The sequence below is a fragment of the Silene latifolia genome, chromosome 10, assembly GCF_048544455.1.
Source record: "Silene latifolia isolate original U9 population chromosome 10, ASM4854445v1, whole genome shotgun sequence".
Lineage (NCBI taxonomy): Eukaryota > Viridiplantae > Streptophyta > Magnoliopsida > Caryophyllales > Caryophyllaceae > Silene > Silene latifolia.
Genome location: NC_133535.1, coordinates 156,579,118 through 156,607,114, shown reverse-complemented (window position 1 = coordinate 156,607,114; position 27,997 = coordinate 156,579,118). Strand labels below are relative to the sequence as shown.

The window sequence follows — 27,997 nt, the reverse complement described above, 5'->3', positions numbered from 1 at the left end:
TCTCAAATATTTACAAACCCGAAATAACCCGATCCAAACTCAACCGACCAAGTTAATTCGATTGTTAAGTCTCCACACAAGAAGGAGATTGCTCCATAACACTGGTTAAATTTCTAGTGACGACCGGATCCGAATTGCTCCATAACACAACCCCATAAACGAAGCAAGTATTGGTCATCATCTTTGAATCTGTTTGATCAACCGAAACATGGAGAACGATCTTAGGTACACATCAGGAGTTTCACCATACGAACCACAACCACACATCCCAATGTATCGACAAACCCCTCATTCTTCTTCTTCTTCATCATCTTCTCTTTACCCTAAGATCGGTCAGTCTGGTCACTCGGGCATCCCTCCTCCTGCCCGTGCTCCTCCTCCTTACAATCACTCTTCTGCTCCTCCCTCTTCCTGTAACTCTCTTTCTCTATCTTGTGATTGTTTTTGTGCTTAATTTGATGGGAAATTGGAAAGATTCGATTTTGATTGTTGGGTTTTTCTGGGTTTTTGATTTTGTATCTGGGTTTTGTTGGGTTTCTTTTTAATCGATTGATTTAGAATTTTATGGTTGATTTTGTATTATCAATTTATTTTGGGGAATTGATGATTTTGGTAGGGTTTCATTCTTTTTCTTTGGTTATGGATTATAATGGAAGAAATCAAATTACCACTAAAGTGTCTTCTTTTCTTTTGTGAAGTAAGCGATCTTCGACGCAGATTCTCGACGCAATTTTCATATTGGGTCATTCGGAAATGCATTTCTCCGTGTTCTAACACAAAGATCGACCCCCTTACCCCACATTTCATGGGGCGGGTGGTGACCTGGGGTAATGTTGTTGTTGTTGATGATTTTGGTAGGGTGGGGGTTGTGGAGTCTATTGATCGAATACGAAAGAGGGGGGGGGGGGTGAATTGAGTATTAAAAACGATGACCGCTTTTTCGAAATATATGATATAAATTAATTACTTGATTTTATTGATTAAAATCAACTAATTAAATTATTAACAATAAATGCAAAATCGAAATAACAATAATAAAGAGAGAGAGAAAAGAGACACACGGGATTTTGAAGTGGTTCGGATTTCACAAGTCGAAACCTACGTCCACTATTCTCGATTAATAATTTTTAGTACCTTTCTCCGGATTACAAAAATTATCAATCCACTCGTATAATCAACTATATGATTATAACTCAGATTGAGTATCGCTAAATACTCTAGGTTGCTCTTACGTTAATAAGAAAAATACAACGATAAATACTAATCTCACGTTATGCGAGTGAGTATACTATCCTTGTGTATTTAATATCCAATAACGATTTTTCTTCGAGTGATTGACAAATTTGATGCGTGATTTTTGTATAAGCAAATATGAAAATAAGAATTAAAGCTCAAATGATTTTTGCTTAAAAATATTTTTCTCTCTTGAAATATGTAGATGTGTGTGTCAACTATTAATGTTGAAAGAATGAGAGTATTTATAGTAGAGAGAATTAGGGTTTGGATTATTCTGGAACTAGGGCATAGGAATGTTCTGGAAATATAAAACTTGAAGAACAAGAAAGAAGAGAAGGAGGAAGGATTTGGCCTCCTAGGGATTTCGGCCACCCTAGGGTTCGGCCGGCCCAAGGCCTCCCTCGGTCCATCCTTGCTTCTCTAGCCCGCAACAAATCGAGATAGAATTTAGTTAAAGCCCTAGGTTGCATGACGATATAAATATCGTATTACAAACCAATAGTTTATTTAACTTAAATTCTAATTAATTAATTCCAACCAAATAAATACTCTCTTATTTTTATAAACCATTAAAAATATATTTTCCAAAAATTAACGCATCATTTTTGTCTAGCAATGAAGTTATGTCTATTAGGTCATAACTTCACTAACCTTTAAATCAAACAAAGTAAAACCATTACCGAATGACGACCTATACTATCTAATCTTGGTAGATCTTGACACGAATCGTCTCTTCACAAGTCTCTCATCTTGAGTCTCGTGGTTGTTGTTTGGTCTTGATCTTGCTTGAATACATCGATCAAGTGTATTTGAAGTTGTACCTCCTTGGTCCACACTTGAGCTTGCGTCTTGTAATTGTTTCTTTCTAAATTAAAACTTAAGCACACAATTACACGCATATGTTTATATATTAAGTCCTCATACAAATCATTCTTTGTCATTATCAAAACAATTAATTAGGACTAAAGGTCCAACAAATTCCCCCTTTTTGATGATGACAAGTCTCCTATGATTTGTGTCTAAGTCTAGTTCCCCTCAACATAATACTTCCCAAATTATAGAACAGTTGAGCGTAGAAACTAATGATCTCTTCAAAGTTATAACTATAGAACGCCATGAGAGAATTACCTTGAGACGGTCGCAAATCATAAAAACAATTCCCCCTCTTGGCATCATTGAAAAGATAAGAACAAACATAAAACGACCAGAATAATATATTATGAGACAAGAAATAATCATGAAAATCATATTATATTAAACGCAATCTAGTTCTTAATTAGCATAATAATAATATAAATCGAAATCACACAAGGAATAATGCGGAATTGAAAAAGCTAATATCCATAAGAATGGATTTTTATTGTGAGCAAGGATTTAAAAGATAAGGCTAAGGTGAATGGATTAGGGCAAATTGATCAAGGGTAGCGAGGGCTCGGTGGGTTCGACCTAGGACGGGTACAGTACTCAAGTCCTCGAGTCGCGCATGACAATGGTCTAGAAGTGCGGCTTGAGCGATTAATCGAGTATCAAAGTTACCAATCCTCAAAGTCATTGCTTTAATCGCTTCATATATTGTTTGCATCTCGGACCTCATCTCCTTCCCAGTTGCGAGAAGATCATCCCCAAATTTAACCAAACTAGCCATACCTTCCTTGATTTGAACAGACTCAGAGTGAGTTCTTACCGCGGCCTTACGGACATCGCCGAGGCGCGTTTCAAACCGTGACAATACGGTTTTGATGTGAGCATTGCTAACTTCACTTGGTCCACTAGTATCAATTCTCCTTTGCTTTGTAATTAGGTCAAACAATTCTTCCAATTTCTTGTCTTGTTCATTAATTCGTCCAAGAATAGAAGTAAAGTTTGAATCCATCTTTGAATCCAACATATCAAAATTCACATTGCTTTTTCCTTCTTTTTCTCCTTTTTCTCCTTTAACCTCAAAACCTAATTCATTGCCATTAATAACGAGCTTCATATAAGATAGATAAAGATCGCTCATCTCGTCATTAGTGATAACTCCATAACTCTGCTTCCCAATTACTCCTTTCTTCTCCAAAAGTCGTGAGATCCAATTCCCATAAGGCAAACTTAAAGTAGAAGCAAAATCTTCCATCTTAGCCGTCACACTAGCTTGTATAATTTTATGAAACACAAGCAAGGGTAGACTAACCTTTTCTCCTTCAAGCCAAGCCTTCATTATAATCATCTCATGTGCCCCGAACTTATCTCTACCTTCTTTTCTAGGGACAATAGTACTCCAAAGAAAGTTCAAAAAGAACCTCAATTTAGGTGACAACTTCGCAGCTAGGATAGTCTCGGATTTAAGTAGCATCTTGTTTGAAATACCGTTTCACTATCAACCTTTTTCGGGTAACAAACCTCCCCATTCTACGCTTGGATTGATCTCGGTTCCTCCTTCAGAACTCGAGCCAAGTCGCAGAATCACCAGTGAGACTTTTATGGAAGTCTCATTGACCACAGCAAATAAATTTCCTTCCTTAAGATGAACAGAAGCATAAAATTGATATACCTCAATAGGAAAGACAGGACCACTTACAGCAACAATATTTTCCCATCCTTGATCCTTGAGAAAATTTCTGAAAAACCCAAGTGCTTTGTATTTCTTTAACCAATCAATCGAATATACTCGTCCTGCGTGAATGCGATATTGAGCAACTTGATTGACATCTCTTCTTTCACCTTGAGTCAGTCTAAGATTATTAAGTCCATTGTTGGTGTAATCATCCATATGATGTGCGTAAAGAATACGTGAAGAACCATCTTGAAGTTTATAGTTCTCAGTCTTAGAACATACCTCACTTTCCGGAACCGTCTTTCCCTTACCCTTAAACAACTTTCGACGCTTGGTGAGGTTGGCCGGTTGGTCGGCGGCAGTCCGTGGGGAACGAGGGCGGTCGGTCGGTGAGGTGGAGCGGGTGCGAGGTGGTGATTGGCTTACCTTCTTTCTAATGACAACATGTTTCTTTGATTGAAAACGGGTTGTAGGTTGATTAGTCATTGTGAGAATTATAGAAGGTAGTAAAAGGTAATTAGGGTTTAGAGAATTATGATTGATGAGAATTAAGGTGAGATTAAAGGGGTATATATAGTATAAGGAATTTGAGTTAAGGTAAGATTAGGTTTCCTTAAAAGATAGAGAATAATACCAATTTCCTTATTTCTTTAATGCCTTTCTTTTTTTTTTTTTTTCGGCATCTTCTTTCCCGTTTTTTTTTTTTTTTTTTTTGTTTCGTGCCCTTTTTTTTTTTCGGCACTTTCCTTTTTTTTTTGTTTCGTGCGTTTTTTTTTTTTTTTTTTTTTTTTTTTTTTTTTTTTTTTTTTTTTTTTTTTTTTTTTTTTGTTTTGGCATTATTTCCTATTTGATATAAGATTAGGAAAGAAAATCTTTGATGGAGTTTAGGCAGGATTTGTGGAGGAATATAATAAGATAGAATTATCTTTATTATATTATGGCAATTTATTGTAGATTTTGTCGATTTTTGTGAGGAAATGTGATTATGCAGAATATAAAATATTACCATACACATAAGCAAGATATAATACGTAAAATAAATATTATTTAACACAATTAAACTTGCAACAAAAATATACGGACACAATCGTACAATCTTATCTTCCTAGCCAGTCATTCAGGTTCCCAGACATAATTATGACGGATTTAATTATCACTAATTAAACCAATCTCAAGTCTCAATAACTCAAAGCGTTTTCTAGCTAATGCCTTAGTCAAGATATCAGCCCATTGCCTTTCAGTACTACAAAATTCAAGTGAAATGTTGCCTTTCTCTACATGATCCCGTAGAAAATGGTGTCGAATATCTATATGTTTGGTCCTCGAGTCTTTGGCGGGGTTCTTAGAAATTACTATAGCACTCGTATTGTCACACATAATAAGCATACGACCTACATTAATACCATAATCACATAGTTGTTGCTTTAACTAAAGTAATTGAGAACATACCGATCCTGAGACACATACTGGCCAAAGATGAGAGACATTGAATCGAATTTTGCTTCTTTGATCCCCATGTGATAATACAAGGTCCAACAAACGTTGCATACCCAGAAGTGCTTTTCCTATCTAAAGAACATCCAAAGATAATCTGCATCCGAATATCCTACTAGATCGAAATTACACTCAAGTGGATACCATAAATGTAAATTAGATGTACCAATTAAATATCTCAAGATACGTTTAATCGCAATCATATGTGATTCTTTAGGACACGATTGAAATCGAGCACAAACACATACGCTAAACATTATATCGGGACGACTTGCGAGTTAAATATAAAAGTGAACCAATCATACCTCGATATGTAGTCTCATCGACACACTTACCATGTTCATCTATAGTCATCTTCTTTTTTCGGTACCATAGGTGTATCGTATGATTTAGCATTTTCCATACCGAACTTTCGGATTAGTTCCTTGATATATTTCTGTTGGTGTATCTTTATACCATCCTTTGTTTGTTGAATTTGTAAGCCTAAAAAGTACTTCAGTTCTCCCATCATGCTCATTTCAAACTCAGAAGTCATTAGATCGTAAAAATACTTGCACAATTTTTCATTAGTAGAACCGAATATAATATCGTCTACATAAATTTGTACAACAAGTAAATTAGAACCCTCGGATTTTAGAAACAAGGTTTTATCGACGGATCCTCTTGTAAAATTATTTTGTAACAAAAACTTGGATAATCTGTCATACCATGCCCTTGGAGCTTGTTTCAAACCATATAGAGCTTTGTCTAATTTATAGACATGGTTTTGAAACTTGCTATCTAAAAATCCAGGAGGTTGTTCTACATAGACTTCTTCCTCCAAATAACCATTAAGAAATCTTTGTCTTAACGTCCATTTGGAACAGTTTCATTCCTTTATGAGCTGAAATGCAATAATGAGACGTATAGCCTCAAGTCTCGCTACAGGTGCAAAGGTCTCGTCATAATCGATCCCTTCCTCTTGATTGTAGCCTTGGACAACTAGTCGCGCCTTGTTTCTTGTAATAAGTCAGATCGTCCAATTTGTTTCTAAACACCCATCTAGTACCAATAACGGTTCGATCACTAGGTCGTGACACCAAGTGCCATACCTTATTGCGTTCGAATTGTTGAAGCTCTTCTTGCATAGCGGTTATCCAATCAGGTTCAGCAAGAGCTTCTTTAATATTGGTAGGTTCAATGGTTGATAGAAACGAAAAGAACGAAAAGTAAATTATTCAAGGACCTTCTAGTTTTAATGCCTTGCTCTAGATCCCCTAGGATTTTGTCCAAAGGGTGGGAACTTTGATGTTTCCACTTTTTGAGAATTCTAGGCTCATTATCATTTGATGGACTAGCATCATCTGCGGACGAAGAATCATGACTTGTTCCCCCGAGTTGGACTCGGGATTTTCTTGAAGCATCACTAACTTCATTAGACATATCATGATTTGGATCGGAAGTTACAACATCATTAGGTATAACTTCAAGATCTCTTTCTTTATCGAGGAAGGGTCGATAGTATCATTAACTATGGACTCATCACTTCTCTTAGGATTGTTTGCGAGAATTCTCTAGTTCATCATTGATACCTTGAATATCTTCTTCTTCATTTAGAGGCTCATTTCTTGCTAAAAAGAAATCGGGCTCATCTGGATCCTCTTCTTCCCGTTCAACTTTATCAAACACATTATCTTCGTCAAAGCGAACATGAACACTTTCTTCTATGCGCAAGGTTCTTTTGTTGAACACTTTGTAAGCTTTACTATGATCCGAATATCCGAAAAAAAACGACTTCATCACTTCGGGGTCAAATTTTCCTAAATTTTCTTTTCCATTATTATGAACAAAACATTTGCTCCCGAAGCAACGGAGATGTGATATATGGGTTTTCTCCTCTTAAAAGTTCATAGGGAGTCTTTTTCAAAACAGTCGGATCATAGCTCTATTATGCACATAGCATGCGGTACTAACGACACGCCCAAAAGCTTCTAGGAAGGCCACTACACAAAAGCATAGTACGAGCCATATCCTCTAGGGTTCGATTCATACGTTCCACGACACCATTTTGTTGTGGGGTACGTGGTGCGGAGAAGTTATGCCCCACACCATTTTCCCGACAATATTCTATAAATGATTGATTGTCAAATTCCGTGCCGTGATCCGTCCGAATCGAAATAAGCTTATTATCATATCTATTTTGGGCAAGCTTCATTAATACCACAAACTCATCGAAAGTTTCATCTTTAGAAGAAAGAAAGATCGCGGACGTACCTTGAGTAATCATCGACTAGAACAAATACATACTTTGATCCACCACGGCTTCTAACTCTCATAGGTCCACATAAATCCATGTGTACCATCTCAAGTGGTCGATTAGTGCTAACTACTCTCTTAGGTTTAAAAGAGGATCTAACATGTTTGCAGCGGGCACATGAGTCACACATTGTCTCTTGCTCGAAATTAATTGAGGGCAAGCCTTCAACTAAATCCATAGACTTAAGTTTCTTTAAAATAGTTGGACTAACGTGTGCAAACCTCTTGTGCCACAAGCAAGACTCATCGAAGTTACTTTATACACGCAGAAAGGAATTTGTATTGACAACATTTAAGTCAATCATATACACATTCCTCATACGGTGACCCTCAAGTAAAACATTACTAGTACCTTCAATTATGATACGACAAACATCGGCATTTAAAGACAACTCTATTTCCTTTGTCACATAATTGAGAAATACTAAGTAAATTATGTTTAAGACCACTTACCAGATATACTTTATCAATTGAATGAGAGGTGAAATTCGATTTTTCCTACTCCAATAATCGTACCCTTCTTGTTATCTCCAAAGGTAACCTTGCCACCAAAGAAGGGCTCAAGTGAAAGAAAAAGATTGTCTCTGTCATGTGTCTCGAGCATCCACTTTGTCGAGATACCATAGATTATTTTCTTTCACTTCTACCCGCAAATGAATCAAATACAACTTTTAGGTACCCAAGCTAAGTTGGGTCCTTTATGGTTAGTAATTCTATATATTTGATCCTTTCTAACCCATACTTGTCTTATTATTCTTTTGGTTTTGACATTGGGTTGTCTAACAATCGGAATATAAGGTACTTTAGGTTTTGCTCTAACAAAAGTAGCTCTAGGTCTAGTACCTTCATGAGACGCTCTAGGTTTAGGGTTTTGAACTTTGGGCTTGAATGTATGCTTTCGATTCTCATTCATTTTGGTTGATTTTGAAGGAATAGATGAGTAATCAAAAGCCATATCATAAGTCCACCTAAACTCATTATTGCGTTCTTCATTGTCGTTGGGTTCATCTATAGTAGAGACATCATCTTCTACTATGAAATCACAAGTCTTAGCAGTTTCGACATTCTTTTTCTTATCCCAAGCAAGTTTGACACAATTGACTTGTATATGTCCAAGAGAGCCACAAGAATTGCAAATCAAGTATTCGGAAGATTAACGTATTTTCTTTTTTCAAATCATTTTGGAAGGATTTGATTTGCATTTATCATGGTCTCTACGACTATAGCATTCATGACCAAGTCCCATCTTCATGTTGTTATCAGATTGTTCAGTAAGGAAGTTTAAAACCTTTGTGCTACCTTCCCACTTATCATGAACTTTTCGAGCATGTAAAAGTAATTCTTTCAAGGACTCAATTTCTTTTTCACATTTTGAATGATCTTCTTTTGAATCCTTGGAAGAGCTACCTTTCTCAAAGTTATCACGAAATTTATCAAAACGTTCATTTAAGACACGTTTCTCAATTTCATGTTGTTCCTTAAGTTTGGACATGCTATTACTAGTTTCTTCTAATTGCTTAGTGAGAAATACAATTTCTCTCTTGTGTTCGGAAACCACACTATCTTTGCCATTAAGCTCATCTTTTAAGATCTCATTGACTTTCTTCAACTCAGAGGTTATAGCATCACTAGTCAGTAACTTTAGCTTCAAGGTGCTTAATGTTGAGTTTAAGCTCGAAGTTATGGCATCACTAGCCGTAACTTTAGCTTGAAGATTCTTAATGTTAAGTTTGAGCTCACGAAGTTATAGCATCACTAGCCTTAACTTTTGATTCAAGAGCTTTCTTCTCAACATTTGTCATGTCCAAGTTAAATTTGGAGTAGCCATAACTTTAGATTTGAGCTTTTGGCGTTGGCTTTCGAAGTTGGTTTTCCTCAAGAATATCTAAAATCTTCCCTAAGGTCTTTTAACTCTAGACTTTGTTCATGACGGTGATCAAGGGTATGTTCACAACACTTAAGTAAATTTTCCTTAGAAAGTTTCCTAACACGCTTTTTAAGGTCAGGATAATTTACCTCATCATCCTCTCGAATCAATCTGAATTTCCGACAAGACATCTCTCAAAGATTGCTTTCATTGTCGCTTTCGGAGAATAGGTCAAGACTGACGTTACTTAGACAAACGTTGGCAGTTTCTTCTTCATCTTCGGATTCGCCATCTTCAAAGTCCAAGTCTCCCCAACAATATGCCATCAAGACTTGCTTGAATTCCTTCTTTGTTTTGTCACGCAGATTTTTGTCTTTTATTTTCTTCCATGTAGGGCAATCTTTGATCATATGATCATTTTCACCACACTTCAAGCATCCACGATTAGAGAAAGACCCTTTTGACTCAAAATTTTTCTTGGGAGTTTGCTTTGATTTGTTATTGGTCTTATTTTGATTTTGAAAGAAGGGGTTTTTCCTAAGACGTTTAACAAACAAACTAGTTTCTTCTTCAATATCTGAAGAATCATCAACTTTGCTAGACTCAGCTTGTAAGGCCATCTTTTTGCTTGTGCCAACTTCTTCCTCATCATGATTAAGAGTAATCTCGTGAGCCATTAAGGTTCCGAGTAGCTCCTGATAGGATAATGAAGTTAGGTCCTTACATTCTTCTATGACAGATACTTTATGTCTCCATCTGCGAGACATACTTCTGAGTATTTTTCTAGCAATTTCCTCGGAGTCAAAAGTTTTTCCTAAATTCTTTAGCTCATTGATGATGCTAGAAAAGCGAGAGGACATGCTATCAACTGACTCGTTTTGCTCCATGGCAAACAGCTCGTATTTTCGCATTAGTAATGCCATACGTTGCTTTTTGACAACAGTGGTTCCCTCATAGGCTAATTCTAGACCATCCCATATTTCCTCGCGGATGAACTGGTTGAGAAACGATCGAATCGGTGGCAATCATACCGTTTTGCAATAAGCTTATTGCTTTTGAATTCTTCTCAACCTTTTTATAATCCGCCTCAATATAGTCTTCTTCTTTCTTTTCGACGGTAGTGCCATCACTGGTTGCAAGTAAGATCTTATTAGGACCATTCTTGATAATCAACCAACACTCCCAGTCGTTTCCCTTAATGAAGTGGGTCATCATATTTTTCCATAAACCATAGTTCTTCCCATTGAATATAGGACACTTTAGGTGTTTGGAATCCATTTGATAAAAAATAAATGCACCGGAAAAGACGATAAATAGACTACAAAAAAAACGATCAACTCTAGCTGTTAGGCGATCAAGAGCACGAGGCTCTGATACCAATTGTGGAGTCTATTGATCGAATACGAAAGAGGGGGGGGGGGTGAATTGAGTATTAAAAACGATGACCGCTTTTTCGAAATATATGATATAAATTAATTACTTGATTTTATTGATTAAAATCAACTAATTAAATTATTAACAATAAATGCAAAATCGAAATAACAATAATAAAGAGAGAGAGAAAGAGAGACACACAGGATTTTGAAGTGGTTCAGTTTCACAAGTCGAAACCTACGTCCACTATTCTCGATTAATAATTTTTAGTACCTTTCTAAGGATTACAAAAATTATCAATCCACTCGTATAATCAACAATATGATTATAACTCAGATTGAGTATCGCTAAATACTCTAGGTTGCTCTTACGTTAATAAGAAAAATACAACGATAAATACTAATCTCACGTTATGCGAGTGAGTATACTATCCTTGTGTATTTAATATCCAATAACGATTTTTCTTCGAGTGATTGACAAATTTGATGCGTGATTTTTGTATAAGCAAATATGAAAATAAGAATTAAAGCTCAAATGATTTTTGCTTAAAAATATTTTTCTCTCTTGAAATATGTAGATGTGTGTGTCAACTATTAATGTTGAAAGAATGAGAGTATTTATAGTAGAGAGAATTAGGGTTTGGATTATTCTGGAACTAGGGCATAGGAATGTTCTGGAAATATAAAACTTGAAGAACAAGAAAGAAGAGAAGGAGGAAGGATTTGGCCTCCTAGGGATTTCGGCCACCCTAGGGTTCGGCCGGCCCAAGGCCTCCCTCGGTCCATCCTTGCTTCTCTAGCCCGCAACAAATCGAGATAGAATTTAGTTAAAGCCCTAGGTTGCATGACGATATAAATATCGTATTACAAACCAATAGTTTATTTAACTTAAATTCTAATTAATTAATTCCAACCAAATAAATACTCTCTTATTTTTATAAACCATTAAAAATATATTTTCCAAAAATTAACGCATCATTTTTGTCTAGCAATGAAGTTATGTCTATTAGGTCATAACTTCACTAACCTTTAAATCAAACAAAGTAAAACCATTACCGAATGACGACCTATACTATCTAATCTTCAGTAGATCTTCAGTACACGAATCGTCTCTTCACAAGTCTCTCATCTTGAGTCTCGTGGTTGTTGTTTGGTCTTGATCTTGCTTGAATACATCGATCAAGTGTATTTGAAGTTGTACCTCCTTGGTCCACACTTCAAGCTTGCGTCTTGTAATTGTTTCTTTCTAAATTAAAACTTAAGCACACAATTACACGCATATGTTTATATATTAAGTCCTCATACAAATCATTACTGTCATTATCAAAACAATTAATTAGGACTAAAGGTCCAACAGGGGTCTTGGGGTTAGTGGCGGAGCCAAGTTTTGTAGTTATTGGGGGCATACAATTACAGGATGGGTGAACAAGGAATACTGTAAGGTTATAATCCGGAGGCGAGCTCCCGGGTGTCCCCCTTAACTCCATTGCTACTTGGGGTTGATAAGAACTTAGGAGAAAATTGAAATCTTATACTCTCTTCATCCCATTATCGTCCCCCAATCAATTTTCGGAGGATTTAAGGAAAAATGATGAACTTATCTACTCTACCCTTTGAATTGAAGAGAGTTGAGAACTTTTCTTGTGGTGGAAATGGTAGTAGGTTATTATCAAGGGGTAAAATATGAGATAATCAAACTTTTTCTTTACTAAATTTAGCAAGGGGGCAAATATCTTGGGATAAATTTTGATGGGAAAAGGGATGATAAAATTAGGATGAATGGAGTATGTTGTGTTTTTGTGGTGATGTTATGTTCATTGGTAATGAATTGATTGATTGTTTAGTTTTGTTACACTGTTAGTGAATTTCATTAAGTAATAGTCTTGTCTTCAGTTTTGTCATGCTTTGCAAGTTTTGATGATGTTTGGTACTTTGGTTATTTACATTTGCCTGGCGAATCGAATTCTATGGATTTATGATCACAGGTTTGTAGGCTTTTTAGAGGTGTGATGCTGTTTATGCAAGTGAGCAATGGTGATAAAGATAATGTGATAGTTAAGATGTTGATTAGTTGGATGACCTTTATTTTTCTTCTCATTGTTTACTTTTGCAGCAGGATCTGGTATAAGAGTTCAGATTAAGCCAGAGTACCGGATCACTCCACCAGTAAGTTCTCAATTAAATGTTTTTTTGTAAAGTGTGTTTTTATTGATGTAAACAGATGTAACTATTGAGTGTATTGACCGTGAAATTTTGAGTGCTTCTTCTTCTCTGTTGCTAATTGTTACTACCTTCTTGAAGCGTTGGGTTGTTGTTGTCGTTTCTATCTTTTGTTGTTGATACTTGATAGGGATATGCTAGTCCGAGCTTTCAAAATTATTTGACATGATGTTTTATTCAGTGAATTTCCCTACTAATCACGTTTTTAGCGCTGACGTAGCTTAAGTTATTTTGTTGATGATGATAAGATTGGATATGGTGGTTCAAAACTCAGAATTATCTAACTTGATGTTCAATTCAGTGGATTTCCCTACGAGGCACGTTTTTAGTGCTGACCTAGCTCTAGTTATTTTGTTTGATAAGGATATGCTGGTCCGAACTCTCAGAATTACTTAACTTAACATTCAATGCAGTGGATTTCCCTGTCACTTTTTTAGTGCTGACCTAGCTTTAGTTCTAAGTCTAGAGAACCCTTTTTTTTTGTTTTTTTTTTTTGTTTTTGTTTTTGTAAATATCATTGTATATAGGTTAATGTTCGGGACAGATATACAATCCTTGATTCTAAAATAGGAGGCCATGGTGACCACCCAAAAAAACCAGAAGAACTAAACTAGATAAACAGCTTACTCATTCTCTACCCTACCTGTCTAGTGTCTAATATTGTACGGAGTAAATTCTAACAGATACCGCATATTGAACTGCGTTAATCTACTCATGAGTCATGAGTTATCCACACCCTGAAAAATACATATAGCTTTGCTAAGCTTTCATGTTCTGAATTTTTCTTTTGTATTCCTTCAAATCATTTACGTCCTCCCTTGTATGGATTATTAAATCTGCTAGATTTTTTTTTCTTAATCATTTACATCAAATGATATTGATTCTGAAAGTCACGTGAACCCAATTTGAATGCTGGTAAGGCCAACAGCCCGCATTAAGCGATGAACAGACCAAAATATCATAAATGATGGAACTGTCAGATTTTCTATAAGTGCTGTCTCCTTTGTTATAAATTAAAAAGATGTTGTTTATGATCGCCTGTACAACAGCCTCAACTTCTACCACACATGGGAGATATTCCACGCAGCAGCTTTCAGTTTGATTTTGGTCTGGAAAGGAAGATCCTTGCTGAGTCGGAAAAGGCAAATCAGAATTGGGCCCGCTTTGCAGCTGAAAATATCCAACCAAGTTATTCGGAACCTATACCACCATCAATTCCATCTGTGGTAATGTACTTGTAGCTGCTTGGTTGTTTTCAACAATGTAGACTCTTAATCGATGTAGTTAATTGATGAAGTATATGTCTTAGGCTCTTAATCGATGTAGTTAACTCCTTGTAGGCTCCTTCTGTAGACCCTGTTGTGCGCAAATATATCACATCAGGGCTTAACCGAGAAGCTGTTCCTCTGGCGGTTGAAAACTTTGGGGACAATCCTACTAAGGTAATATTTGACCCATTGTTATACATCAGCGAATTCATAGAATTCCTTAATTCACAATATGCAGATTGTGCACTTTCAAACTGTGTTCGGAATTGTCTTTTTTCCCCATTTTATTTTGCAAATTTCATTCATCTTTCCACTGTTTCTTACAATTGCTTGCTGTCTGAGTCTTTGCTTTTGGTCACTTGTATCAATTACTGTAGAGTTTTTTTGATGCTATAGTAAGCCTGTATGACATTTGTTACCTTCTAATAATTTGAAAAGTTAAAGATTAGGATAAAATATATTCATCGGTTAGTTTGGTAAAGGTAACCGATGCAATCAGAAATTTTCTGCAGTTACTGTATACATAGCCTGCCTTAATTTTCGGTTTATAACATTGGGCTTTACACTTCTTATACACCCTCCCCCTGAACTTAGGTGTTTGGCATATATGTTATTCACATTTAAACACTTTAGAAATATCTGGTACGGTGCATGTCCAAGTGCCGTACTCAACTGTTTTATGAAAATACCTATTGTATTTGGCTTAAAGTGAAGTGTCACCCATGTCCGGGTGCCAGGTGTGGGTGTCAATACGCGAGGTAACGTAGGGCAGCTGACAACTGACACTAATAGCTTCCCCTATTTTCACGGAGTTTGGAGCATGCATGTGTTTGCTTAATTTTATAAAATGCATTATTTTAATTTAATACGAGGACTGGTGTTTGGAATAGAGGAATGAAAGATGGTCGATGACCTGGTGTCCTCTAACCTGAATTTGAAATTGGCAAGATTATCTAATGATTTCTGTGCACTTCTATTGTTTTACCCTGGTCAGTTACCAGTGTCTCTTGCCTTGACAATTTTTTCCCGTGTTAGGTTCGAGAATTTGCAAATGCGTTCACCCTGCTTAGAGAAATGGGATTCTCTGCAAATGCTGTTGCCGAGGCTCTTCTTATGTACGATAATGACACTGATAAAGCTCTGGCACATTTCCTCAACACTTCGTCTTGAAGACTTCCATGTTATTTTCCGGTGAAGTCAACAACAGAAGTACTTGTTTTAGTTATCATACCCCATTGACCTGTCTCCGATGTACAAAGTTGTCCGCAAACTACTGTTAATGTACACCCATATTAGCTTTCAAAATTTTGTGCTCAGCTTGTGCACTTGAAAAGACGAGAACTTGCAGCTTCATGTTTATAATTGTTGTGGATACGTGTGTATACGCTTCATAAGACGTTCTTTTATATACTTCTCTCACCTCGCAGTCCAAATCTATAACAATGAGGTAGATGAATTATGGTCATGGCTTGGAAAATGCTCGGGGAGAGCGACATTATCATTTAGGTGTATAAAGGCTTTGAAGCTTGATAAAATGATGAATTATAAACTTGTGACGCACATTATTTACGTGAACCTGTACAAAGGCTTTGAAGCTTGATAAAGTGATGAACGAAAGAACATCATCACAGATTGCTGATCTATTCTGGTGATACTTTCTGCAGAAATGCCCGTATAAGGCGGCTTTACACATTTATTGTAAAACGAGCTCTTCTAACAGCTACTTTATTCATTAATATGGTAATGTTTGAATTTGTTTTACACTATACTTGTGTTAACCCATCTTACACGGACCAATTGTAAACTCGTATGAAAAAAAAGGACATTGAACATTTGAACCTCGTACAAAATCTCTAAACGCCAAGAAACCTATTTCCCGGTAACAGAGAGAGGGCTACTAATGTTTCTAAAACACAAGCTGTGTTGCATAAAATACAGGGACGGGGAGCTAGGCGAGCAGCTGTGGTTTGGGCGCATCAATCCCTCTTTGTGCCTGACTATATCGCTCACCTCAACGTAAAAAATGATGAATCTTGTATGTGTTCTGTATATCCCTATCACTGACTGAATTCTTGATATAAAAACTGAAAAGAAATCAGCAGAACTTTGACACTCCATCAAACACCAGAGCAAATAGTTCCTGCACACAACAAAAGGGAAATTACAGTGGAAAGCATTGATTTTTATGAAGCTAGACAAGCAAGAATCTCTAACAAAAGGGAATTGCCGGAATTCTTTTTGTGACCAATTATTTGTGACATCACTAAAACGACATTATTTATCGGAGGATTCGGTCCAAACATGAAGGTCCCATTACTATCTAGATAATTCCGCCAGTGACATCAATGACATTATTTAGTGCCTCAAAGACTCTACCCCAACGGGGCAACGGGTGCATTGGGGTCAGACATAGGCAACTTCTCCTCGAGGATGATAATATAAGGAGGTTTTTTTCCAAAAGACCCACAATAAAATTGGTTGAATAATGGATTTTGTTAGTCCCTTGTTTGAAAATTCCAGACTGTATTTCAAATTTAACGTTTGTCGTCCCCACTCCCCACTCCTCATGAGTGTGTGCGTGTGCGCGCTCGCCCGTTTTGTTGTATTAATTTATCACAAAGGAAAGAGAAGTACCTGATGCCCATGATGAACAGCAAAACTTTCTTTCATTAAGGTGGTTGACATCTAGCCCAATAAACCAAGAGCCAACACTGACATCGTCATGGGCGTAAGTGCGGAGATTAGATCTGCAGGCCCAACGAGATAAAGATTCGTAAATACTTTACAGAAATTTCCATATCAGAAGCATTGCTGACTGTAAAATTGAGGGAACAGTTAAATTTAAATGTATAGCCGTATAGGTAAGGCCAATAGGAGCTGCACTTGCTAACTCGGCCCCTGCTTAATTTATGGAGAATACCAGCTAGGAAAGACTAACCTGTTTATAGAAACAAATTTGGCAAGTGCTTGAGATATGACAAATATTTCACCAGAAGCGTGGCGGAAATACCTGCTTGGACAAAGAATGGAAGGCAGATAAAGTAAATATTCAAACTAATCATAGCACAATATAAATATAAATATAAATGTTAAATAGTAGCAGTCACATAAGGGACAGATTCCTTTAACTCTACTTATTCAAAGTTTCAAACTGATCATAGCACTAAAAATTACGTAGAAAAAGCCTCTTTTATGAAGGTACTCTCCCTCTGTAAGAGTTTCCATGATGGCAGCAACAAGTCAAACCATTGGGAATTTCAGATTGATATAAGAGGCTGATAGCGACAATGGGTAACCTCTTGTGACATAATTGCACAAATAAAAGCAGCTTTTTTGGATTATAAAGCAGGTGCTTTGATGCAAAAGTACGGGGACTTGTTTCTGTCAAAAAACTCAAACTACCTCAGCCCTTTTATGTAAGCCAACTAGTATTGGTATATCAAACTGAGAAATGACTTACGATTTTCCATCACCAAATTTCCACCACTCAGGCTCGTACCACTTCTGGTTTCTGTCAAAGTAAAGCAGCAATAAGGTACTGAGAAACTGAGATTATCTATAATAATCATCAGCATTTTATTAAACAGCAACGACATTACCCGAGTGCCTACCCTTGTGTTAGCAACACAAAAGGTATTAGTGTATTACTAAGAAAAAATGGCAACAACTAAATTTGCGGTTAAACTCACGGTTCAGAAAAGACTTCGCCAGACTTCATACATCCCATGTAAACTCGAGGCTTGTCCACATGAGCTGCAAGGGTATTTCCTAGGGCATCTGTGCAGAAGATATCTCAGTTAACTGGACATACTGAGAAACATATCTAGTGGATATTTGTGCATATAAAAAATTACAGACACTTTAAATACCGAGGACGTAACACACATGATAAATAATAATGCGCAGACAACATGTTATAACCGCCAAATGACCAGATTGATTAAAAAAAGTAAGGTCTCATGCCTAATTGGTCAAAAGAGTTTTGGTTTGTGCCAAATTGGTAAAAAAAAAAGCGAGTCTTTGTGCCAAATTGGTAAAAAAAATCTACGATCAGTGATTCTTAGGCCAAAACCGACATAATTTTGGTTTCTTAAATTTTTTACGTTCGCGTCATCCGATTAATCTGGATTTGTAAAGGGTAGATTGTAAAGGCGACAAAAAAAATCCGCGTTCAACAATGAGTCATTTACGTTATCCGGAACTCGGTCTCTCTAATTAAGTTAGATCATCCCATTAATATATTAGTTGATGTAAGTGCTTGAACGAGTTGCTAAGTCTACTTCTAGACCAAGTCATAATAGGCATCTAACAGTTACTGTACAGATTCGTGCTCGATAAGATTTAAATACACGTCAAAATATTTTTTCGCCTTTTTTATTCACCTTTGTTTTTATATAAAACCGCCTTAATGTTTTTACCAATTTGGGACAAAGTCGGTATCTACCATCACCGTGACCCTACCTAAACGTGTGCTCGGCATCCTACATCACCATTTATTCTGAGTTTCTGACCACCTCCATCTCTATCGACCTACAACTATTTTTTACTCGAAAGAGTTTAGGGTACATAAACTCCCATTATCTTTGTAAAGCTTATTCATCGAATCCCAATCAGATGATACCAAAAAGTTAAAAGATAAAAGTAATGCCGGTGTCTGGCCCTAACATCATATAGTTTAACTTTTTTAACCGTTTGGCAGCCAAACCTTTTTTACCAATTTGGCAAAAGCTCTTACTCTTTTAACAATCTGGTCATTAGACCATGTTAATAACATCAAACAACAGCAGGCACTCGAAGCGGCCCAGCAAATTTGGCAAGCTATTCAAACCATAGTTTGCAAGTAAAATTTTTAACTAGGGCTGATTCAGCATTTATCTTATACTTCGTACAAAGTTAAATTAGTATATCAAGACTCTACTTGAAGCAAATTTATTTATTAAGATAGTGGTTTATTTGTATTTTTCTCAAGAAATCCTAGTCAGTAATCAAGCAACAACAGTTAGAATAATTAGTGTTTGGCCATAAGATTTAAGCCATCTATTATTCTGGTGGATGCTATCAATTAAAATGTTTGATCACCATAGAGAATTGAAAAGATCCCAACTTAAAACCATATCTATAACCTTGGAAAAAAATGCGTTGTTCGATAAAAAAAGAAAACAATTCAAACAGCTGAATACTATGCGAGAGGGTATGGACGAAAAATTCACTCACCAATATGTACATAAATATTATCATTTACTTTAGCATAGAACTCTGCATCCCAAACATCTGCTACATGAGCAAAGAAAAACTTTGTCTTTTCTGGTAGCTGTTTAGGAGTCTCCACATGCTCATCCTGTTAAAACAAGTTGCAAGAACTCTTACAGTTAATACTTAATACTAAGAAACAGGAATAAAAGGGAAACTTTCTAGAGCAAGAATCATGATATGCAAGCACATTCACACAAAACAAAGATGTTTTCCCCCTTTTAGTGGCTTTCATGACGTAATTTTCAAGTCTTAATTTTCATTATCAGACTATCGGAAATATCCTATCTATGTTTAACACATGACTAAGACTACATGTATCAGATCCCGCCTAATGCCTCACCATGAGCAGGAGCCTTTTAAGGCACTATGATTGGGGAAAGTGTTGCCTCCCCTCCATGCTTCTCGATCATTTAGTATATGTCTTAGTGTCCTTTCAGAAAAATAGAAAGACCTGTTAATTTTAAAGCTCTTGAGAGCTGATGTGACTAGAATAAAAGAAAAGAAGGCTTCTAGAGATAAATCATTAGCACTAGTCACATTAGCATACCACCATTTATAATGTCATTGTTTATTTATTATTATTAACAGCCCAATATTTACGATGCACTTGGTATTCCACATTCACTCCATTGCATACAATTTCCTAAAGAATAGATTCTGTGATTCTAGACCAAGAAGAACCAAAGGTATATGAGTCAGATCGACATAGTAAATAAGGAATTCATCGGTATTCACATACAAGAATAATAAAATCATTGGTCTGCCTGTTCTCAATATCAATCTCCAAATCTAACGCATCCCCATGGTTCTCACTGCAAGAAAAACACAACAGGTACAATATTTACTTAGACATTCACTCCAACACAAGAAAAATGTTTTAGTAAGTACTTAACCATGAATACCTTCTCCCAATAACAAATCGCGCAACAACACCCTTTTCAGTCTCCATCTTTGCTAAGGCAGAACCTGTAAAAGATACCAGCACATTAATGATCCAAAAAAAACAGATGTTGCAACAATGGTCCCAACCTATCCGGGCACCAATGATAAGATTCAAGAGAAACCTCGGAAAATAGCAGAACCATAAAAACCTGCAAGCAGTATTAAGCCTGAAAGATCACTTTTAACCATTAGTTGCGGAAATTGAAGAACAAGCTTCTGCTTTAAGATTCTAAACTACTGAGGATGTATGGTGAGGTTAAACTTTGGAAGCTAATTATATATATCTTCATTCCCCCATGTTGCTATTTTCGTTTCCAGCAGTCAGACTTCTATTCTAATGGACATGAACAAGAATGTAAATCTCAGGACATTAGGAATGCATGCATTCCTCCTAAATTATTCCGCTTCATGCTTCATTTAAGTTAACAGACAAAGGGTAAGACTACATGAAAAAGGTTAATTAAATTCCTTGATTTATTGCCTGGGTATGATAGAGATCTGATCTCATCATATGTATGAAACCCATGGCGATATAGGGAGGTTGTTTATACCTGTTCCCATCCATGCTTTACGAATCGCATCTCTCTTGTTCTTTCGCCCAAAAGTCGTCAATATCCCTATTACAATCAGGGGCTTTTTCTTAGGTTTATGGGTTTCACTTCCAGAATACTTTGGGACAAAACCTTCTTGCTTAGCGGCATCTAATTCCATCTGAAGAGCCAAAAGTTCCTTCTGCAGTTCCCTAGCATGAAAAAGATTTATTCACCAAGGCTTGAAACAAAAGTATCAACCATTTTACGATATACTACCTCTGTCCCGGTCAATAGTTTACACTTTCTTTGTTTGGGTGTTTCAGTCAATAGTTTACGCTTTCCTTTTTACAGTATGTTTTACTCTCTACTTTATCTTTTAATAATATTAAAAGCAATTCCCATCTCTTTCTACCTTGGCCTTTGTGTATAAAGCATATGTAAACATTTCGTTGAGAGGGAGGGAGTATGATAATTAAAAAGTGATGTTCGATTAGTTAAGAATGTGTTACCTGCAAGCTATAACTTTCAACGAGTCATCAACTGAAATAGCAGTCTGTCCCTGTGATGTTAAAAGCAGCCGATCAGTTCTAACCTTCACTGAAATATGCCCATGTGCGAGAAACATAAGCAAACTATACCCCACGAATATAATCATAATCTTCCCAATAGCTCAATCTTGTGATAATTACTTTGTATATATGTTAATTTAAGTTATATATACTCTGCACCAGTTACCGACAAGCTCAAAGGAGAAGGTGCAGTATATGAAAGCTTTTTTGTCAATAGAAGACATTTTTAATATAAAAGGATGAAAATGAGAAAGAAAGCACTTACTTGATCCGTAAGCCTATCAAGCTCTTTAATAATATAAACCCTATTTTGTGCGTCCTGCCATAATCTGCCCACAACAACCGTAATCTTAGTTAGGGCGGTCAAATCCGGTTTTCTTTATTAATACTTTCCTACCAAGTTAAAAGAAAATCAATACAGACAGAGTAAGAATGACGAACATTCCCCAACTCACCCAAATCAATCAGAGTAACTTATAATCAGACAGAAAAGGCGACAATTCATGCCATAATGTCTACTCTGGCATGTAAGAACAATGGCTTATTTGGAAAGTCAATCTTAAAGCACAACTTCCCTAATGTTACCAGAGCATATCCTTTGATATACATATGATTAGTTTGTAACACAACTCTTGGCTATTTTAATTAGATGCATGGGAACTTTGCGATGAAAGCATGACGATTTTCAGTTCCTTTCGAATGCAAACATTGCTAACTGTCCACCCATAGGATATGGTTCAACATTCATTGATTATTTGTACCAAACCTTTCATCTATTAACAAGTTAGGCTACACAGTATACGTATAATGATGCCTAAAATAAGATTTCTAGCTTTATTTTGTTAATTCTAAAATGACAAAACAACCTAGTTCACAAGCAATCTAATGTTTTTATGGATGGAAGTTACTTCACAGCCACATCATGAACTCCCCTCGGCCAATCCCCATTGGACAGCCTAATCCTTGCTTAGGTGAGCTACGTCAGACCGAAGCTACTTCCCTAGATTCTCTTTCCCGGAAAGACGGAAAATCCTCTTTCTAGCTCACTCTGTGTATGAGTCCTCTACGACCAGTATAAGTAAGTCAGTACAAAACTAGCAATAGCGATAGCTTTTTCAGTACAATGAGTCCCCTCCTCCACGACCACTTTTATTTGTTTTCATTTGGCTTTCCTTAGTCTTGCAATTAAGCTCTTCGAACCTTGGAAATTTCCGTGTCCCCCATCAACTCCTCAAAGTAATTCCATTCCAGTTTGGACTCGGACGTAGGCGTGTCAAACCATCAAGTGGGCTTTGCAATTCAGTATCCTAAAAACCATAAGTATCCCATGAGTCCCCCATTTTTTCCTCTTCCTGCTTGTCAATGGGCTTAGATGGATCAAAGCATTCAAGAGATAGCAAGAATGGCAAGTCCAATTACTCAATATTCAATCAATCTACTTCTTCCGCGGCCCAAGCAAGATCATCTTTTTTTTTTCATATTAGAGAGGATAGGGTTCATTGTACTTCTCGTAGAGATAAGACTAGAAAGATTATCACATGGGCTATAAACATAGATTTTTCTATCACTTCCCCTGTTCAAAGAATCCTTCCACCGGACATGAAGAATACTATACTCCTTACCTTTAAGAGAAATGAGCATGACATACAATTTGGCAAAAGAAGGCAGCCAAGGTTCGTGAATCCTAAACAGAATGTAGCAGCTTGGGACACAGTCTGCACACAGAAGAAGTTTCCACAACCGCTCAACAGAAATCCGAAGAGAAGAGGAGGTCACAAAGAAAGAGAGTTGCTGCTAGAAGGGAACTGGAGAAGAGAAAGAGCACGAAAGCGGATAAGTATCTGGTTTGAAGAGAAGAGCAAGTACTACAGAAAGGTGTAAGAAGATGATAGAGAATCCGTGGAGCTTATCAGAATCATGAAACATCTTCTTTCATGGTCAGTGAGATTCAATTCCAATACCTTCGTGGCCTATTCCTCTGCTCTTAGAAAGAAAGAGAGCCAACCGAGTAATGAACTTGCCTAGCACCGGTTTCCTCCTAAAACATCTGCAGATCTACGTTGCTCACTTCTCTGTCGAAAGAGCTTATTTTAATTGCAGCTACCCCCTCTGTCCCGGTCATTTGTTGTCCTTTTCCATTTGTGGGTGTCTCAATCAATTGTTGTTCTTTCTATTTTAGGAATGCATTTGACGAACAATTTGTTCATTCACACCCAATTTGGTCCACATGTCATTTAGTAATTGGCTCTCTCCTCTTTCCTTGGTATTTGTGCAAAAACCAAAAGACAACAAATGACCAGGACGGAGGGAGTAATTACGAATCTCAATCAGCCTTGCCCGTACACCAATCCGCAAGGGAAATTACTAAATTAGGCTCTTAAGTCTAAAACCTCAAACTCAATCAAAGAGATTCTCATTTGCCGCGGCAACTACTACTTCTAGTTCTAGTCCACCTACACTACTCCCCTTCGATACGAAGATTATGCCTATTTGATCACTAACCCAATCGCCAAGGAAAATCGAATCCGATAGTGATAGATCAACAAGTTCATCATCTCTATTATTGTGAATGATAAAATTCTCCAACAATTATCAATAATATCCGTCACAAGCAAGACTTGCTGAATTTTTTTTAAAAAAAAAAGCAATAACAATTATCAATAATAACCGTCACAAGCAAGACTTGCTGAATAAAAAAAAACAATAACAATTATCAATAATAACCGTCACAAACAAGACTTGCTGAATAAAAAAAAGCAATAACAATGATCAATAATAACCGTCACATAACTCTAGTTCAAACAGTTTCACATATATCGGTTATCTAGTGCGCACGGAAAATAAACATTATTAAAAAGACAATAAAAGAAATCTAGAAAGTTCGAGAAGAAGAAGGAACCTTCCGGCGACATAGAAGGAAGCGAAGGTAGCGAACATGGTGAGCATGAGAGTAAATATCGGAGATCGGAGTAACGTCGTTTTGCCACCTGGCGACCTGTGATTGGTTCCTTTATGATTCTGCATTTCTTTTTTTAATTCTATTAATAATAATAATTAATTATAATATCTCCGACGACGATATTCCGATAAAGATGCAGAAAATCGAGATCGTTTTTGGTTATGTGTTGAACTGTTGATTGAGAATGGTGAAGTTTGTATAAATGCGTGTGTAGAGAGACTGTAGAGAGTGAGACTGGAGTTGACAAAATATGATCTGATTTTGGGGTGTGGTTAGATTGATTGTTGGCAAATCATTCACGGTCTCTCACCTAATTTGTTTTTGAAAAATCGGTATCATGTCAAATTTGACGAAATACAAACTTGTACTCCGTATTCAGTCTAGATTTACAGGTTTGAATACCGAGTACAAGATTTGGGATTAGTCGTAATATTTTTGATACAAGTGGATATAAATGTAGAAATGTATAGTCGGAATTGGATTTACAGGATTTTAGTGATGGTCGATGGAGTATAATCTATTTTTGATTACCATTTTCGAAAAATACAAACCTTCTAGTTTAAGCCAAAAGTGTAGAAAAAAAAAAGGTTATTTAATAGGAATATTCTGAACTATGCGGGTGCTGCTCAAAATACTCCAAACTCTATTTTAACTACCAATAAAATCAACAATTGCCCCTTTCGCTTATATTACAATCGGTCGACTGGCTACCTGCTAAACAGGTGAACTTTACTTTACACCTCTTTTAACCTCTCTTTTTCTTTTCTGTTTTAATTTTTTTCACTTCTTCTCATACCTCTTCACCTAATCCCCATTAAAGCAATCAGTCTTCTCCAACACAGTAAAGCTATATTTCGCCTTCTTAAAAAGTATCACATTGTTTTGCTATTCTAATATGCATAGATTTAATACATACCGTGAAAGGTCAACTATTAAAAGAGCAGTGAAACATGATCTCAAAGAGCATTAAACAACTCAGTGACATTCATAAATCATACCACGAATAAATCTAGCTAGCTACTGACGTTTATCAAAAAAAAAAAAAAAGTGAAAAGCCATTTTCAACACACTTATATGTAATCAATATGTAATCATAGAGCTACATATTTTGTCTCCCTACTATCAAGATCTTGGAAAATGGCTCTTCTTCACCTCTTCTTTCACTCTTCATTGGTAAAACAGTTGTGGAGGTGGGTTTATTGGAAAATATGTGAATAAACGAGCTCATTAGCCGAGAACAATTTTGGGTTTTGAGCGTCACTTGTATTTTTCGATCCACATAAATTTTGATGCAAATAATAGTGAGCAATTTATTTGAGGAACAATTGAGAAAAAAAATTTAAATTCTAAGAAATATAAAGTACCGTAGAAATCAAGGAGAAAAGTAAAATTTAAAAAAAAAATCACATGAAAAGTAAAAAGGGTAAAGGAAGAAGATGAAGGTGGTAAAGGGGAAAGGAGTGGTCTCACGCTAAAAGTGACCTGTTAAAACAAGTTAAAAGGACACTCATTCTATTTAAAGGAAAGGAGGTAATTGTTGGTTTTATTCCTAGTTAAAATAGAGTTTGTAATATTTTGAGCAGCACTCATATAGTTCAGAGTATTTCTATTAAATAACCCAAAAAAAATATAGTGAAACATTGGTACCCTTGTGTTTTTCCAAATTCTACGTGGGACTCTTATGTTTTTGAAAACATCTGATAAGTCCAATTTATATACATTTTATCCCCATATTTTAGCTCCATTTTGTATGACATTATGCACTAACCTTAGTGATTTTGAGCTAATATTGTATTCTAGTTGTCTTTGCATGGATTGTCACATTTTGTAGGTACTTAAGCTTTTAAGGACTTATTTCTACAACATTTTCAAAGACTAAAGTATATGGCCAAGCATGGAGCAAGAGTTGGACTAGCATTGTAGAGTTGTATGGGTTTTGCATGCATAAAGTGTTGGATTGAAATGTAAAATACAAAATAAAGCAAAATGCAAAGTCGGGCCCAAGAATTCAAGTCCAACTAAGGTGGAAATTTTGGATGCTTAGTGAAGCTTATGATGCCAAATGAAGACTTTAATCGGGTGATTAAATAAGGCATTAAACATCAACATTGGATTCCTTTGCGAATTAATCACACAATTGAAGACAAAAGTCAAGAACACCACGACCCCGATCGGGGTTGGGTGGCCCCGATCGGGGTTACCCCCTCATTGAATGTTTACGTTTCCCTTTGACACCCTATAAAAAGGGTGTTGATCCGGGACATAGGACATACCTTTTTACACCACCATTCACATACACAATTTCTCAGAAATCTCTCTTAAGTTTAGTAGTTAGATTAGTTTAGTTATTAGCTTAGCTTAGTTTAGATTTACTTTATGCTATAAACATTTTAATACAATTTCCATTCAAGTTATATTCCAAAGTTTCATTTCAAGTTATTTCATTACAAGCATTGTTCTTCTATTTCTAGTTCATTTCCATATTGCAAGGTAATTTCTATTTACATTTCCATTATGTTTATCATTTTAATTATCATTAGTGTAGTTTACATTTTCATCATGTTTGAGTAGTTACATTTGTCTAGGGAATTAAGGAAGCCATGCGTGATTAAGTAATATGTAAATGTCAAAATGAGGATAAGTTAATATTGTATAATTGTTTCTATCACATGTTTGCATCGTCACGTTTAATCTATGTTTAAAGGCCTTATTCATCGATTAAGTTTGTTCATTCGTTCTAAAAGTCGAGAGGCATGGAATTGAATTAGACTAAGCATGTGTAGTAGGACGACCTAGTCATGGACGAGAGTTTCTCTAGGACCCGCTCTATGGTTGACACTAATATCGTAAGGTGGGTGTCTTTAAGCCTAAACATTTATCGTAAAATCAACTTCCTAACTTGACATGAGCATTTACATAATTAGCATGCGTGACTCGACCTCCCTAGACATTTTCTTTATTGTTGTTTTATCATTACATCTATCACTTCAACCAAATCAAATCAATCGTTAACTTACTGAGATAAAAGTTCAATCCATAACAACTAATTAACAACTCCCGTCTCTCTGTGGTTCGACTCTTACGTACTACATTCATTTGTTTTGCTAGGGTATAAATATTATCTTTGCATTGGTACACGACAAGCCTATCAACATCAGTGACATCCCTAAACTTTGTAAAATGTTTTCAAAATACCCAAACTACTAAAAATCACATTTTTAAACAGTTAAATTTTGTAAAGAAAATATGTTTTTGATTGACTAAACGATGTTTATGTTAATGGCATGACAAATTATTGCCAAAAAATCAATCCAAAATGCATAAATTAAACATTTAAAAGAGGCGGATTAGAGCATTTTGGACATTTTAAGATATTTTTGTTAATTTTAGGGGTACCAGTGACCACTGATATTTTTAAAAAGCGACGGATATGATGTAGAATTCAAAGAAGT

At 36.1% G+C, this 27,997-nt stretch overlaps 3 protein-coding genes across 3 annotated transcripts in view; 2 read left to right on the top strand and 1 right to left on the bottom strand.

The window, feature by feature from the left end:
• LOC141606511 (jasmonate-induced protein homolog) overlaps positions 1-27,997 on the top strand; it is a 182,271-nt gene that overhangs the window by 38,339 nt on the left and 115,935 nt on the right. The window lies entirely within an intron of this gene.
• LOC141606507 (uncharacterized) lies at positions 96-15,707 on the top strand. The gene is made up of 5 exons (XM_074425659.1): positions 96-413; positions 12,915-12,967; positions 14,071-14,247; positions 14,362-14,463; positions 15,325-15,707. The coding sequence occupies exons 1-5, from the start codon at positions 209-211 to the stop codon at positions 15,457-15,459; spliced, it is 672 nt and encodes a 223-aa protein (XP_074281760.1). The 5' UTR covers positions 96-208; the 3' UTR covers positions 15,460-15,707.
• Positions 15,999-24,857, bottom strand: LOC141606505 (hydroxyproline O-galactosyltransferase HPGT1). The gene is made up of 12 exons (XM_074425656.1): positions 24,486-24,857; positions 21,852-21,915; positions 21,527-21,576; positions 21,036-21,226; positions 20,445-20,508; positions 20,282-20,354; positions 19,504-19,627; positions 17,979-18,066; positions 17,750-17,800; positions 17,228-17,299; positions 16,924-17,036; positions 15,999-16,429 (listed from the first exon to the last, which is right to left on the bottom strand). Exons 1-12 carry the CDS (start codon positions 24,608-24,610, stop codon positions 16,407-16,409), a joined length of 1,038 nt encoding a protein of 345 aa, XP_074281757.1. The 5' UTR covers positions 24,611-24,857; the 3' UTR covers positions 15,999-16,406.

What these genes read in the sequence shown, in the direction of transcription:
- LOC141606505 (XM_074425656.1), bottom strand. Translation starts at nt 24,610, where the DNA reads ATGCAGAATCATAAAGGAACCAATCACAGGTCGCCAGGTGGCAAAACG. An exon ending in TTGATAGGCTTACGGATCAA is followed by an intron (nt 21,577 to 21,851) that starts GTAAGTGCTTTC and finishes TTAACATCACAG; the next exon opens with GGACAGACTGCTATTTCAGT. An exon ending in TAATATTTATGTACATATTG is followed by an intron (nt 18,067 to 19,503) that starts GTGAGTGAATTT and finishes TCTTCTGCACAG; the next exon opens with ATGCCCTAGGAAATACCCTT.
- LOC141606507 (XM_074425659.1), top strand. Translation starts at nt 209, where the DNA reads ATGGAGAACGATCTTAGGTACACATCAGGAGTTTCACCATACGAACCA. An exon ending in TTCTGCTCCTCCCTCTTCCT is followed by an intron (nt 414 to 12,914) that starts GTAACTCTCTTT and finishes TTACTTTTGCAG; the next exon opens with CAGGATCTGGTATAAGAGTT. An exon ending in TTGGGGACAATCCTACTAAG is followed by an intron (nt 14,464 to 15,324) that starts GTAATATTTGAC and finishes TTCCCGTGTTAG; the next exon opens with GTTCGAGAATTTGCAAATGC.